The following is a 16,769-nucleotide window of genomic DNA, read 5'->3' as shown; positions in this document are numbered from 1 at the left end:
AATATATTGTGCTCTAATTTGTACTTATTTAAAAATAAATATCTTCTTTTTTGTAAAGTGCTTACCTGCCAGTGGAGGCTTATTTTGCCCACCGTCACTATCACTATCACCAAATCTGTGGAAGATACTTGAATATATTTTCTGTATTTCCATTTGAACTTGAACAATATTTGAACGTTATTTTGTGTGTTAATACTCTTTCTTGCCAGTAATATTCAAGAGAGGAGCTTATGAATATCTGGTCTACAACTTCTGGGATATATTTTATGTAATTTGTTTTATTTTAATTTAATTAATAATTTATTATTTTTATGTAATTTTACATCAATCTCTCTCTCTTTATTTTCATTTATTGTATTTTTATTCATCTCATTAAATTTTAATTTATATTATTTTATTCTCTAATTCTTCCACTAATTAACAATGTCAATAAAAAAATAAAATCTTATTCAGATAGTAAAATAAATCCAACTGGCTGCCTGCAAACACTTTTCTCAAGACCAAAAGACAAAAACGTGGGCATCTAAAAACAAATGGACAATGGTTAGAATTGTGAAAGTTAAGATTTATTTTCTCTTCCACACACAACAGTTGGCACACAATTGTTAAGCCGTGAACTCGAGTTTGTCCACCAGTTCCGTCGTCTGGAAACCACTTTCACAGGTCACAACTCCATTATGAAGTAAAAATGATGACGCTACCCACAGTCTGAGAAGAGGCAAATAAATACAAATCTTGTTATATTAAAAAATATAAAAATAAAAAGGTATAGCAACGTTTAACAAGGATTAAATCTAAGCCTTGACTTTGAGTGGCACTTGCTTCATCAACAAATTCAATGGCACTGTGGGTGTTTTGCAAACGGAAAATAAACATCAAAATGCAAATAAAAACTCTCCTTCATGTTTTTCTACGACTACTATAAACATCTGACCTTAACTTAGACGCATTTAAATAAGCTCAGTAACACACTTGTCACTCATGAATGACTGGTAACAGTTCTGCCATGCTAGTAGACCCTGAAGGATTGACGCAGGATCATATTGAAGTATTATATTGCATTATATTTCATGACACGGTTAAAAAAAATCCCTGTAAAGGATGTCAGGAAGACAAAACGATGAGTTTAAGGCAGAAAAAACGCACGTGTCTATTTGACTTCTTTCCTGCTTTGACCACTAAAAAAAATAAATAATATATGAATTCATGCAGGGAGACTAACAGTTAAACATGCACACGTGTTAGAAAATGTCAAACAATAATGAGTGGATGAGACGGAGGAACCACGTAGTAACAGAAACAAAGTGTACCAAGAACTGAGGCCTCATTTGCAAACATCAAACAAACAAGTCACAATCTGGCGAAGAAGCAAAAGTACTTTAACCAACTTACAGATGGAATATTTACCCTTTCCAATCATGGAATTGCAGAAAGAAAATGTTAACTGGTAGTAAAGTTGTGTTCACAAATGAGGCCCCTGCACTTCTCCTCTCCGAGTTAGTTCACATTTGGGAAGTTTGTCTCGACACTTGGAAGTGATGGACAGAGAATACAAATGTTTGTTTTGGCACATGACTACACAGATCTGTAAACACTGCATGTTTTAAAGTTGAAATGAGCTGGAGTGAGAGTCGAGGCGGAGACACTGGTAGTTCCAAACAGAATCTGCAGCAACACATGGCCTGAGGCGTTTACTGTCGAGAGAAGAATGGAAAAAAATGTCAATCTTTATGTTGAACTATTTCAGCAGATCTCAACATTATTTAAAGAAAAACTTTATTATAGATCAATTAAAAAACACGTTTATTTTATGAACATAACAGGGTTGAATAAACTTTTATTACTAGCACCTCCTTACTTCTTGTTGACATGTGTAGATGGTGTTTTATGAAAATAAAAAGCCAAAATTGAGTGCCTTTGTAGAAAATTAAAAGGGTTTTAAATAATACTTCCCCTCTTCAAAATGTTGTCCATATACTTTTCATTGTTGTATTATTTGGTAAGCAAGTGTTGCACGATTCAGTAAATGTATTAAAATGCATCAAGTAGGTTTTATGTCCAGTTGATTTCTCATATATGATATTTATTGATTTTAAAAGTGCAAAAATCATCCCACATACATCTTAAAAATTATAAACCGGTATACATTATATTAATATAGTAATTAATCAATTTCTGAGTTGCATTTTAAGAGGTTAATGTAAAACAAATTAAATGCATTCTTATTGCCTTGATTTTTAAATGAATAATGATAACAGTAGTACATGTTTTTGTTCTGTTACATAACAAAACAGTATAAATCTGGAGTTTCATTTTGTGTCTCTTCGTTTAATATTTAATCGTCACATTTTGTTTAATTAGTAAAACATGAAATAACTTGTAACTGAACAATAGGTGGCGCTATGATCTCCTCGGGACTTACATGGTGGCTGGACGAAGCGCCTTTGCCTTTTGTCTTGCCTCGCCCTCCGGTCACCGAGGCGCTGCTCCGCCGGGCCTGCTCGTGGTCGAACTCCAGGTCCTCCAGCCGCTGCGTGAGGGCCAGCTTCTGCTGGATGGCCATCCTCAGCAGGGAGTTGAGCGTCTTCTTCTCGTCCTCGGCCGCAGACAGCTGCCTCTGCATGTCGTCCAGCTGCGTCACGTACTCGTCACACCTGAGGCAGGGAGCGAGAGAAGCGGTGAGACGAGTGTCCAGCAGAGGGTGCTGTCCGTCACTTTTTTTTTTGTGCCGAGGTCACGTGGTTTCTCCTTCCACAGAGCGAATTTTCCAGATGGCAGAGTAAAGTTGCTGCTCAGTGATTCACGAGTGTTACATCAGACAAGCTCCCACAATGCTTTGAGGCGGATGGTCATACAAACATCTCGTTCCACTAAAAAAATGCACAATCAAATCACGAGGGGAATGGCTATGGTGCGTTCAAAAGCGTAGGGCAATTTTAATTCATTGGACAAAAAATAATAAACATTGACGACAAAAAAGGCAGAACGTAAGAGGATGAATCTCAAGACGTTCCACGATGAAAATCAGGTAAAAAATAAATCGGAACAAAGTAATTTTATGTCAGCAACAAGAGCTTTAAACAGTTTAAAGTACCCACAATGCATGTAGGTACCATGACCGGGAATATGGTAGTAGATGGTTGAATTTTAAATGTTGATATTTTTGCTTGATTTTTTTTAAGCATTTAATTTTTCTTTGAGTAATTAAATCAAATAATTTGTGTATTTAAAGGTTTCTTTTTCTTTTTTTTTTAATAATGGATTAAAAAAAATGTAATGTTTGATATTATATTCTAATTATTCAAATATATTATTTCGCAATTCTTTTTTTTTTATTATTATTTGTAGCATTCTAGTATTAATATAAAAATGTTGGTATAATAGTGTTAACGGACAATACCAAAAGAGTACCAAGCTTATAGAACCAAGGGGGGATTATTATAAAACATTTTAACATATATTTAAAAGGCCAGAAATTCAAATACATTGATTTTAGAAATAATGTAATATCAAACACTAAGTGTAAGAATTAATTGAATTAGAAATAAATCCTTTTTTTTATTGAATCATTTAAAAGAAAGAAAAATAATAAATGTCAACCTTTCAATATACAAATTATTGGATTAAATTACTCAAAGCTTGTAAAAAAAAGAAAAGAAAACAGCATTTTATGTGTTAAATACAACTATATCCTTCAATATAATGGGTCATGGACCAAACATGCATTGAATTAGAATATCAAACTATATAATGTGTAAAAACAAATAACATAACAAACAGTAACTATTAAAATGTTAAATTCAACCATTCAATATACAGATGGCACTGATATATTTAAATACTGGGATACTGGTATCACTTGAGAAATGATGTTTGTGGTCAGTAACTTGGTTTGTTTCTCAGTAAATGCACAACATTATGGTGACTATGGCAACACAACGAGGTCGTACCTGGTGGCAAACATGGCTCTCAGAGAGGAAAATGTCGCGGCGTCTTCTTTCAAACCCTTGAGCTCGTTGCGCAGCTTCATCATGGTCTCGGTCACCATGATCTTCTCGCTGTCGTACTTGCTCTTCAGGTTACCCAGAGCGACCTCTGCTGTCTGGGATGGATTCAGAGTATGAGACGGCGGATATGCGACTTTTCGAACGTAACCATTAGCTCACCTGTTTGTTGGCCTTGAGGACGGCTCTGAGGGTGGCGATCTGTTCCCTTTTGGTGCTGAGCAGCGACTTGAGTTTGAGGATCTCTTCCATGCAGGCCTCCTTGTCCTTGTCCACCACCGCGCTCAGCTCCAGGTTGGCCAGTCTCTGGCGGGCCAGCTCGGTGGTGCGGTCCACGGCCTGCTGCAGGTGCCGGATCTGGTCTCGGATGATGGCCACGAGGTTGTAGACGTTCATGGGTTCCGGGCGAGGAGACGTATCCGAGTCTTTCTTCGCCTCGCCGTCCGACACCGGGCCGTCGGCCTTGACGATGGTCTGACCCTTCTTGTAGTAGTCCAGCATGACCCGGTTCGGGGTCTCGTTGTTGCACATGCAAACGTGGTTGTACAGGTTGGCCAGTTCCTCGCTGAAAGCGATCAGCTCGTCCTGAGCGACGTTGAGGCTGCACATGGACTCCCCGGCGGTCTCGCTGACCCGGCGCAGCTCCCGCTCCAGACGAGCCATCTCCACCTGATCCGTCTGGCTGGTCTTCTCCAGGGAGGACAGCTTAGACCTCAGCTCCTGGACCTCGGCGTCCAAACGCGACCGCTCCTCTTCATACTGCGTCCTGCACGTCTCGTAGCGAGTCCTCAGCGTCTTCAGCTCCTGCCTCAGCTCGCCGGCCTCCGACACGGCGACCGTGTATTTGCACTGCAGGATCTCCGGACCGTTGATGTCCAGCTCGTAGTAGTCGCCGTCGTCGTGGCTGTCCCGGTCCTTCTCGCTGTCCAGGGCCGACTGGCGCTCCTTGCTCGCCTGGAGTTTCCTCATAGCGCTGAGGTTCTCGGTGAGTTTGTTGACCGTCTCCTTCTGCTCCGACACCGTCCCGTACGCCTGCTCCAGCTGCTTCTGGTTCTCCTGGAGCGAGTTGATGAGGGCCCCCTTCTCACGCTCCACCTGACGCACAAACACAAGCTGGACACTTAAAAAGCAGCACTGACAGAACATGTCGTGTTTTTCGTTTTTGTCCTCGGGATTGTAAAGTGTTTTCTTATAAAGACTTCATGAGAACATGGAAAAAGTCAAGTGAGTGTCCAGTGCTCTGTGGTTATCTATCCAGAGCGGCGTGTAAACAATAGAGTGAACATGAGGTCTACAGAAACGCATCTGACATCCGGACGTCAGTACAACTGTAGCCTGAACAGATAAAAAAAAGAATGCAGTGTGTTGTGCAATCATACTTTTTTGTTCTTTACATGATGTTTTGCAAACACTGTGGGATGGACGGATGGACAGACTGATGGATGGATAGATAGATAGATAGAGAAGGGTATATGGATGTATAGGCGTGTGGTTGGACTGTAGATAAAAGGATGGATGGTTGTATTGACGGATGATAGATGATAGCTGTATATATAGATGGATAGACGATATATGTGTAAATACATAAAATAATAGATATATAGATGGATGGATGGATGGATGTATAGATGGATGATAGGTGTATAAATAGATGAAAGGATTGATGCATATATTGATGGATGATATATGTATAGATGAAAGGATGGATGTATTGATAGATGGATGAATGGATGGATGAATGGATGTATGGATGGATGGATGGATGGATGTATAGATAGATGGACGGATGGACGAATGAATGAATGAATGAATGATAGATGGATGGATGTATAGATAGATGGACGGATGGACGAATGAATGAATGAATGAATGATAGATGGATGGATGTATAGATAGATTGATAGATGGATGGATGGATGGATGGATGGATGGATGGATGGATGGATGGATGGATGGATGGATGGATGGATGGATGGATGGATGGATGGATGGATGGATGGATGGATGGATGGATGGATGGATGGATGGATGGATGGATGGATGAAAGATGTATAGATAGATAGATGGATGGATGGATGGACGAATGAATGAATGAATGAATGAATGATAGATGGATGGATGTATAGATAGATGGATGGATGTATAGATAGATTGATAGATGGATGGATGGATGGATGGATGGATGGATGGATGGATGGATGGATGGATGGATGGATGGATGGATGGATGGATGGATGGATGGATGGATGGATGGATGGATGGATGGATGGATGGATGGATGGATGAAAGATGTATAGATAGATAGATGGATGGATGGATGGACGAATGAATGAATGAATGAATGAATGATAGATGGATGGATGTATAGATAGATGGATGGATGGATGGATGGATGAAAGATGTATAGATAGATTGATAGATGGATGGATGGATGGATGGATGGATGGATGGATGGATGAAAGATGTATAGATAGATGGATGGATGGATGGATGTAAGGATGTATAGCTAGATGGATGGATGTATAGATGGATGGATGGATGCATGTATGTATAGATAGATAGATGAATGAATGGATGTATAGATAGATGAATGAATGGATGTATAGATAGATGGATGGATGGATGGATGAATGAATGAATGATAGATGGATGGATGTATAGATAGATAGATAGATAGATAGATGGATGGATGGATGAAAGATGTATAGATAGATAGATAGATGGATGGATGGATGGATGGATGGATGGATGGATGGATGGATGGATGGATGGATGGATGGATGGATGGATGGAAGGATGTATAGATAGATGGATGGATGTTTAGATAGATAGATGATGGATGTATAGATAGATAGATGGATGGATGGATGTATAGATGATAGATGGATGGATGAATGAATGATAGATGGATGGATGTATAGATAGATAGATGGATGGATGGATGAAAGATGTATAGATAGATAGATGGATGGATGGATGGATGGATGGATGGATGGATGGATGGATGGATGGATGGATGGATGGAAGGATGTATAGATAGATGGATGGATGTTTAGATAGATAGATGATGGATGTATAGATAGATAGATGGATGGATGGATGTATAGATGATAGATGGATGGATGAATGTATAGACAGATGGATTGATAGATGATGGATGTATAGATAGATAGATAGATAGATGAATGAATAAATAATAGATGGATGAATTATGAATGATAAGAATCCTAAGAACCAAGTCATCTCCAAGCGTCTCTCACCTGAACGAGCTGCTGCTTAAGTTTCTGTATCTCAGAGATGTTGAGTTCACTCAGAAGATCGTCCACCAGACTGGGAGCAGGTTTGAAGGCGTCTCCTCTCTTGTAAATGGAACCTTTGCCGCCTTCATCTCCGTCTCTCATCAGGCCGTTCTCGAAGCCTTGGATCAGATCGTCGTTGTCGGGCTCCGTGATGGAGGAGTCCTCGTGCAGCTTCAGGTTGTCCACGGAGATGTTGAAGGAGCCGTTGTAGATGGTTCCTCCGATGGTCATGTAGTGGGACAGCTCCTTGCGCAGCGTGGCCTTCTGCTCGCGCTCGGTCTTGATGGTCTCCAGGGCCTCCGAGAGCTGCCGCTCTGCAATCTCTCTGAGGCGCACAGCATCGTCCAGCTGGCTGTTCTGACACTGAGACTCTTCCTCCAGACGACGGGTCTCATGCTTCAGGCTTTCAAGTTCCACCTGTGCAGGTGAACACAAGGTTAAGATGGAGGCGGAGAGAGAGAGTCAGAGCGAGAGCGCACATAGATCAAGACACATACATAAAGAAAATTAATACAGACAAAGTCATCAATTAACATTTGCATATTTTACAACTTGGGAGTCTACAAAGAACATGTTCTTTAATTAAAACTTAACTAACTTAAAATGAGTTCATTGCAGTTAAAATTGTTTGATAACAGTTGAAAAATGTTTGATTAAAGTTGAAAATAGTTTGATTATAGTTGAAAATTGTTTGATTAGTTGAAAATAATTGGAAATAGTTTGATTATAGTTGAAAATTGTTTGATTAGTTGAAAATAATTGAAAATTGTTTGATTATAGTTGAAAATTGTTTGATTAGTTGAAAATAATTGAAAATAGTTTGATTATAGTTGAAAATTGTTTGATTAGTTGAAAATAATTGAAAATTGTTTGATTAGTTGAAAATTGTTTGATTTAGTTGAGAATTGTTTGATTTTAGTTAAAACATGGTTTGATTACAGTTGAAAATTGTTTTATTATCGTTGAAAATTGTTTTATTACAGTTGAAAATTGTTTGATTAGTTGAAAATAATTGAAAATTGTTCGATTATAGTTGAAAATTGTTTGATTTTAGTGGAAAATTGTTTGATTTTAGTTGAAAATTGTTTGATTTTAGTTAAAACATTGTTTGATTATAGTTGAAAATTGTTTTATTATAGTTGAAAATTGTTTGATTAGTTGAAAACAATTGAAAATTGTTTGATTATAGTTAAAACATTGTTTGATTTTAGTTAAAACACTGTTTGATTACAGTTGAAAATTGTTTTATTATAGTGGAAAATAGTTTGATTATAGTTTAAATTGTTTGATTATAGTTTAAATTGTTTGATTACAGTCGAAAATTGTTTGATTACAAATGAAAATTGTTTGATTATAGTTTATTATTTGAATACAGTTGAAAATGTTGTATAAATAAAAATCTACAAATTACAAAAAAGTACAGATATTCTGAAACTGATGCAGTTTGAAGAATGAAGTGCAAAACTGAAAGAAATGAACATTATCATGGACAAACTTGTGACACTAGTTTGGACATTTGAAGTAATTATTTATAGCAAGTAGGTCGACACCACTGCCTTCTAAATTCTAACAAGTCCAGTCTTTTGAAGTCTAACAGCTAAATATAACACAAAGATGAGAATATCCTCCGCACTATTCGAGTGTTTCCCTCTCGTCGTCAGAGCGGCCGGACCTGAACGAGGGAAATCCTCCGATATTTCAGTGAAAGTCTGGATCTAAAGCTGCGTTTCTCTCACCTGGTTCTGCCTGAGCACGGACACTTGCTTCTGCAGCGAGATGTTCTCCTCCTCCAGCTCGCTGTAGTCCTGCAGCAGCCGAGCCTCTCGCACCTTGTACTCCCTGATGTCGTCGCGCAGCTGACCTCGCTGCAGCTCCGCCAGCCCGGAGCTCTGGAAGCAAGAGGTCACCGTCAGTGAACTGCTGCAAATACATCGGCGGGTTTTCGCATTCCGCCGGAGAGAGTGGTCCTGACCCGGCCCGTCTTTTGTGTCACACACACTGGACCATGACATCACATTTCCTGCCCGGGGCCGGTCCCCCCTCCCCCCACCCACAGCCTTTTCATTCACTCGGACAGTCAGCTGTGGTCTGACTTTAAACTGCATTATTGAAGACGCAAAATCTAGTGAGAAGATGCAACAGAAACAATAAAACATGTTGTTCATTTATTTTGTTTAACTGATATTCTAAATCCTAAATCCCCTTCCAGAAATCACAGTCTGAGCACAAGACAATAATAAAAGGGCAGAAAGGATATTTTCTAAAAGTTTTTAAATTTAAAGACAACATTTTCCCCGTTTTCTCCATTCTCAAGCTAAAAAAAAGGGACAGAATACCTCTTTCATCTCCAGGACGATGGTGGACACACGTTCGTTTTCGGCGTGCGTGCTGGCGATGGAGACCTTGGCCAGCCGGAGCTCATTCTGCAGGTCCAGGACCTTCTGCTGGTAGAGCGCCTCCTTGCTGGCCGACTCCAGGATGAGAGACTCTTCCCTGCTCTCTCCATCGGCCGCCACTTTCCTGTGGGTGGTGTACGCTTGTCCGAAGGCCTGCAGGTGGCGCGAGAGAGAAGAAAAAAAAAGATCAGAACAAATGATTTTTTATTTCTAGACGACATTTACAAACGACATTCTTTTGTAGGTCAACACACTATATGAAAATATATTAAATCAAAACATACACCAACACAACCTATATGAAAATATGTTCAATATCAATAGGGGAATAGCTTGTCGTTCTGCCATGGTACATTTAAAGGCATAATCATTTGAAATTAGTAGTTTTGTCGTACAGTTCAATTCACTTTCTACTGCTCATTTCCTTATCAGGGTTGTGCGTTGGCTGATATAGTTGAAAATTGTTTGATTACAAATGAAAATTGTTTGATTAAAAATAAAAAATTGTTTGATTACAGTTGAAAATTGTTGAAATTGTTTGATTACAGTCGAAAATGTTTCGATTTTAGTTGAAAATAGTTTGATTATAGTTTAAATTGTTTGATTATAGTTGGAAATTGTTTGATTATAGTTGAAAATAGTTTGATTACAGTTTAATATTTGAATACAGTTGATAATGTTGTATGATTAAAAGGCTACAAAAAAAAAAAAAAACGTCCAGATTTTCTGAAACTGATGCAGTTTGAAGAATGAAGCGCGAGAATGAAAAAATAAAACATAATCATGGACAAAATTGTGACACTAGCTTAAACATTTGAAGTAAATATGGAGGCTGGAGTCCATCCCAGATGTCACAGGACACACAGAGACGCACAACCCCTGACACACACACACTCGTACATACAGAAAATGTTGAGTTCTCCTTCAATTGTTGTGAATGTTTTTGGATTGTGGGAGGAAGTGAGTGACTTTTTAAATAACTATTTTAGGAAGTGTGAACATACTGAACCTTCTTCTTATTCAGACTCAACAACACAAGCCCACTTATGTGGATTATCTCGTAAATAGCAAGTTCAAATATTTGTCCACCATCTAGTTCAAATAATCTGCTTCAGTTTGTGTACGAATTCTTTACAAAAACACACAAGCAGGAGCACAACTGTGTGTTTTCTGTTTTGGTTCTCAACTATAAGAAAACAAGGGAAAAAGTCTGGCCGTTTTTTTTTAGACGCATGATGTGAAACATCTCTTTCCAAGTTTCCGAACTAACAACATCAAGTCGATTAAACACAGGAAGTGATAAATAATTTTGTCAGACGTCTGCTTTTGATCATAATTGTCCCGTCGATGTTTCTAACTCGTCAAATAAGTGTCCCCCCCGACGACATGAGCAGCTGTCACCAACAAGATAAAATGGGAAGTGAGCACCAGAAGCACGAGACCATCGTCAGTCACATGCTTCGACTTGTTCAATTACAGCAGCATCTCCATCCAGACAAGTGTTTTTTTTGTCACGGCACATTTTCAGTCATGCGACAGCAAATATTCCAGACGAGGAGGAGAGAAGCCTCTTATCTTGATGGACCTCAAGACTTCATGCTCTTACGGAACACACTGAATTATTCAACGTGAGAGTGACGCTTTAACTGGGAACAAGCTGCACTTTCCTCAGAGATTTACAAGATGAATGTCTCCGTCTTCTGTTTAAGAAATTAAGAACTTTGAGTTTTAAAGGCGGGATGAGCATCTGGTAATGGCATCACAACATACGAGAGGAAGTAGATTCTACAGGGACCAACAATTCTCCTCAATGGTGTTTCTTTATTATCTTCCTTCTAAACATCCTCCAGTCAAATGTTCCTCAGCTTTTCAAGAGATGGAAGTTAATGTTAAAAGTTAATGTTAATAATATTTAACAAGAGGGATCTGTCTCGCCTGCAGTTGATTCAGAACTCTACAGCGAGAATTCTGACCCGCTCCGCTAGAAGAACTCACATTTCTCCGATCCTTAAAACTCTTCACTGGCTTCCAGTTTCTTTCAGGATCAACTTTAAAATTCTGGTTCTTACTTTCAGATCTATTCATGGTCAGGCTCCTCCTTACATCAGTGATCTGATCCAGACTTACACCCCAGCTCGGGCTCTGAGGTCTGTGGATCAGAATCTACTGGTGGTTCCGGATGACGGTTCAGGACCAGAGGAGAGAAATCCTTTCAGACTGTTGCTCCTAAGCTTTGGAACGATCTTCCTCTGTGTTTGATGATCTACTGACTCCTTCAAGAAACATCTTAAGACGTTTTTATTTGTTCAGGCTTTTCCTTGATTTTCTTGAAGTGTGTTATCAGTTTTATCTTGATCTTTAAAGTATATACTTTATTGAATATTGTTTTGATTGTTTAAGCGCTTTGTGACCCTGGTCTGGAAAAGCGCTATACAAATAAAAATTACTTACTTACTTACTTAACAAACAACATTTTACAAAAGCCTGAGCAGTACTACTGTGAATTCAACGTTCAAATGTAAGACTAATTATGTGCCACAGAGGCAAGAAGAAAAGAAAAAAAAACATGGCAGACTCACTCAGAACTGTGACTGAAGGCATCAACATCACATACCAAGCGAGTACAGACAAGCCGTGAAAAGTGAAGGTAATAAATACACTTAAAACAATGTGTACCAAACTACCACAGTGAGGATTAAAGTCTGCTTTATAAATCACAATTGTAACATGGATAAACTTTTGACAAATTAAAGTTATTAACTAAATACTTGTTGTCCTCCTATTCTAACCTAAATTTGAGGTAAACCGACGTCAACATACTTGTCAATATAAATGTGAAGTTTGAAGGACTTTAAAACTAAAATAATTGTTTATATTGCTTTGCTTATTTGCATAGAAACTGAATGTTTTACTGGACAGTGATGGTTGACGATGAGACGTTCAAGTGCGGTTGGAAAACAGCTCTGATTGTTCCAGACACTCGTCCCCGTCACTGGACTCCAGGGATCCTCACACACAGATTCATTTGACATTCGATCCGTCCCCAGTTTACCTCCTTCAGCTGGTCCAGCTCGTGTCGAACCGCCTCGTATTCCGTCTCCAGCTCGTCGAACCGCAGCTTGAGCTGTTGTTTCTCCTCCAGAACCGCCAGTCCATACTCCGCCGCCTGGATCTTCTCCCGGCTCGTGTCCCGCAGCTCTCGGCTCAGACGCTCCACCTCGACCTGGAGCCACTGCGGCCCGGCTTCCGACACCAGAACCCCCTCGGGGAACTCTCGGTGATCCTCCGTAGACATCTTGAAAGAACCGCCTGACGACCCAGCCCTGAGTTTTTTTACCCGGAGCGGCGGATGGAAAAAACGGGGAGATCCTGACTCACTGGCGCCCTTCTCTGAGTCTCATCGTCAAAGCTGAGATAACATCTAAATCCATCTCTCTCTGGTCCCATGAACGAAAATGTCGCCCCATCGTGAAAAAATCCTTCTCACTCCGGAGGACATCATTCTTTTTCTTCCCAGACTGGCTGGGAAACTTAAGTTGAGATCATCATTTGGGGAAAAAGCGACCCCTGCAAGACGTTCAAACGTGTTACCTGCCGATGGGAAATGTAGTTTTGAAACGACCGAGCGTTGCAGAATATGCTATACGTCTGACTTGATTATCAAACAACATGTCCCACAATGCACGGCGGTGACTTTGCCTGAAGGAACGGCGATATTTTGGGGGTTCAGTGCAACACTGCCATCTAGTGAGTGAAGTTGACAAATGTAAGTAAGTAAGTAAGTCATTTTTATTTGTATAGCGCTTTTCCAGACCAGGGTCACAAAGCGCTTAAACAATCAAAACAATATTAAATAAAGTATATACTTTAAACTTCAAGATAAAACTGATAACACAACAGGAGTTCCAGAAAATCAAGGAAAAGCCTGAACAAATAAAAACGTCTTAAGATGTTTCTTGAAGGAGTCAGTAGATCCATCAAGCGCAAAGAGAGAGGAAGATCGTTCCAAAGCTTAGGAGCAACAGCCTGGAAGGATTTCTCTCCTCTGGTCCTGAACCGTGTTCAGGAACCATCAGTAGATTCTGATCCACAGACCTCAGAGCCCGAGCTGGGGTGTAAGGCTGGATCAGATCACTGATGTAAGGAGGAGTCTGACCATGAATAGATCTGAAAGTAAGAACCAGAATTTTAAAGTTGATCCTGAAAGAAACTGGAAGCCAGTGAAGAGTTTTAAGGATCGGAGAAATGTGAGTTCTTCTACTTGTTCATAGACAACTTGTACTGATAGTAACATAATCCGTTATAGTTGTGCCTTAAAAAAAATGAAATAATACAAATGATATGAAATACAGTAAAATAAAAATACATTACAATAAAGTGGCATAATTAGGGGTGAAAATCTAAATTTCCTCAGGGGCCACTGTGATTCTTATAAGGGGCCGTCAAGCAGAAAGTAGAGAGGGACAAAGAAAGTATTAGTACTAGATGGATAATATTGGAAATTAAATAATAAATAAAAGGACATTATAAGCCGTTGTCTTGATTTGATTATATATAATTTACTTTTTTTTTTTTTTTAAATAATGTTTCATTTTTGTTTTTAATTTATTTTGTTTTATGTTTTGTTTTGTTTTTTATTCTGAAGGTAAAAAAAAACATTTCATATATTTTACAATTATAACATATATAAAATGCCATAAAAGGGTTATTATGCCATAAAAAATGTGTTATTTATTTTGAATATATTTAATTTAAAATTAAAAAAAATGTAAAAGCACAAAAAATAAATATAAAACCAATACCCACCCAAAACATAAATATATATGAAAAGAGGAGGGAAAAAGCACTTAAGAAAGTATACTCAATAAGTTTTATATCAATCTGACTAATTAAAGAAAAAGTCTAAGCAGTACATAAAGCAGAACTACTATATAAAAAAAAAAGAAACATTTTTATTGTATTACTTAAACCACATGCAGGTCGCATAGGGCCAGTTAAATACATAAAGTTAAATACATGTAATACAGATTTACTCAATTATAAATTATATAAATACAAATATTTTTTAATTGATTTTCGAATACAATATATATTTTTATATTATGCAAAAATTATTATTTGGACGTAACATAAAGTGAAACCACTATGGACTCGCACTATGACTCATGGATGCATCAGGCTGTCAATCACCCTCATAGCTCCGCCCTCTCTCTTAACAATAGTTCAGTTCAGTTTATAACATTGTGGATTCAGTTAATGTATAAAATAAATGTAAATATTCTTCACTAGATGATCATTATTCTTAAAGCTCCTTCTGACCATAGATCAGGAGTTGAGACTATAAAGCAGTGATTCATGTGCCGTGATAAACCCGCTCTTGGGTGGTTATAAAATGTTGTGTAATGTTGGTGTCTGTGTAAAAGCAAAACCATATCTCTGGTACTTTCGGTGTGTCGGCTGACCGACTAAAACCTGCCGGGTTGGTTTTACCAGGTTCATGTCAGCTGGCTCGTTCACAGAGTCGTGCACCTAAAGGAGCTCTTGGCCCGGAGAGATGGTAAGATGGTTGTTCTGCTGGATTTTATGGGCAAATTATTATTTGATCCGGTGTAAAGATTCTCATGTCATTATTTAAACTGCCTGATTATCTAATTGCGATATTCTTATTGTCAGAATTGGATCAAAACATTTATTTTTTACTATTACCTACACTGTAAGTAGCATTTTATAAATGGAATGATTTTTTTTTTTACATTTTATAACTGAATTCATTATTATTTTAGATAAATATTACCATTTTTATGCATGCTGCTTCGGAGCTGGATGTGGAACCGCCCTTTACAGCCCTTACCGATGTAAGAAAAAAACTTTAACAATGTCATAAATCCGAGCCAAGGTCAGATTACAACAGTATTTTGAATGAATTAAAATTAAGTTCCTTATGGCACATACCTGAGTGTCCTTGTCCCTATTATTGTTCCAGCACCTGGGGCCCCTGCAGCAGTCGGTTTGTTCTGTACGGTTGTGTTTGAGGTCTTCGGTTTATGTTGTTGTAAGTATCTTTTTTTTAAAGTTTTTTATAGCAATACTATTACAAAAATGTACATATGTTGATCTATTTTCCTACTTTTACGCCAGCTCTGCCCCCACACACAAAAAAATGCAAAGGCCCCCCTTATTGCAAAGAAGGTATTTTTCATTTTTAATGTATATTCAAGTCGCTTCTAGAAATGTATGAACCAGTTCAGTTTTTAAAACCAAGGCTTTCTCCGTTTAGATGTTTACTGGGGGTTTTGTTTTGCAATTATTGTTGCCGTGGTGAACAGCCATTCATATCACGGTGAGCTCACATGTCATCTACAGCTCTCTACACTAGCAAATAAAACAATTTCTGACCATTTATTTCGTCTTCGTCCAGTCTACGTGCTCTCCCACGGATGTGGCATCATCGTGTTCGCTTTGAGAGGAGCCAAGCGAAAGTACAGCTCTCTGTGGTAGGTGGTCTCGAGACACAGTTGCCTTTTGAAGAACTGAGAATGACTTTTTCTCCAGGAAGAGCGAACTATGGTGGTAGGTGGAGACACACAGGAGGAAGGAACCACAAACAGCAAAACTGCTTCTTCTCGGAGAAATACACCAGATAAAAACATAAACACACTTATCTTACGTTACTTTATCTCAAAGTTTTTACCATGTAAAGAAAAAGAAACATGTACATTTGATACATAGAACAGATTTAGATAATTGTCATTTGTCTATCTGGACTTTGAGTATAGATATCGAGTTATTTAGTAACAGATATTGCTAATAAAACTACCTGGTTGTTGAATTATGACCAGAAGCAGTGAGAAGATTTAGATTCAGTGATACTGCATATTACTCCGTATTTTTAAATTAAAAACGGATAAAGAATGACTCAACAAGAAACATATTCAGTGCTTAAATGTTCTCAATAAATACCCAACGTTTAATAACTAGTGCTTTTATTTGTTTTATTTTGGTAACGCACTTCCTGTTTCCTTTCCTGGCGCCGAATGACCTGCCGGGGCAAAGCGTGTCCCTCTAGTGGT

General features: G+C 38.5%; 2 protein-coding genes across 2 annotated transcripts; one reads left to right on the top strand and one right to left on the bottom strand.

Moving 5' to 3' along the window:
- Nucleotides 1–544: 544 nt before the first annotated feature.
- Nucleotides 545–13,267, bottom strand: LOC148070277 (protein bicaudal D homolog 2-like). The gene is made up of 8 exons (XM_087800176.1): nucleotides 12,752–13,267; nucleotides 9,640–9,852; nucleotides 9,040–9,192; nucleotides 7,265–7,720; nucleotides 4,167–5,099; nucleotides 3,951–4,102; nucleotides 2,423–2,654; nucleotides 545–1,694 (listed from the first exon to the last, which is right to left on the bottom strand). The coding sequence occupies exons 1-8, from the start codon at nucleotides 12,992–12,994 to the stop codon at nucleotides 1,692–1,694; spliced, it is 2,385 nt and encodes a 794-aa protein (XP_087656302.1). The 5' UTR covers nucleotides 12,995–13,267; the 3' UTR covers nucleotides 545–1,691.
- A 1,833-nt stretch (nucleotides 13,268–15,100) lies between these two features.
- Nucleotides 15,101–16,658, top strand: LOC148070276 (uncharacterized). The gene is made up of 8 exons (XM_087800997.1): nucleotides 15,101–15,256; nucleotides 15,373–15,412; nucleotides 15,483–15,554; nucleotides 15,683–15,751; nucleotides 15,838–15,888; nucleotides 15,977–16,039; nucleotides 16,118–16,193; nucleotides 16,252–16,658. Exons 1-8 carry the CDS (start codon nucleotides 15,254–15,256, stop codon nucleotides 16,271–16,273), a joined length of 396 nt encoding a protein of 131 aa, XP_087657123.1. The 5' UTR covers nucleotides 15,101–15,253; the 3' UTR covers nucleotides 16,274–16,658.
- The last annotated feature ends 111 nt before the right edge of the window (nucleotides 16,659–16,769 follow it).

The sequence above is a fragment of the Callionymus lyra genome, chromosome 10, assembly GCF_982586985.1.
Source record: "Callionymus lyra chromosome 10, fCalLyr1.hap1.1, whole genome shotgun sequence".
Lineage (NCBI taxonomy): Eukaryota > Metazoa > Chordata > Actinopteri > Syngnathiformes > Callionymidae > Callionymus > Callionymus lyra.
Note: the sequence above shows the minus strand (reverse complement) of the source record. Positions and strands in the feature narration are given on the sequence as shown.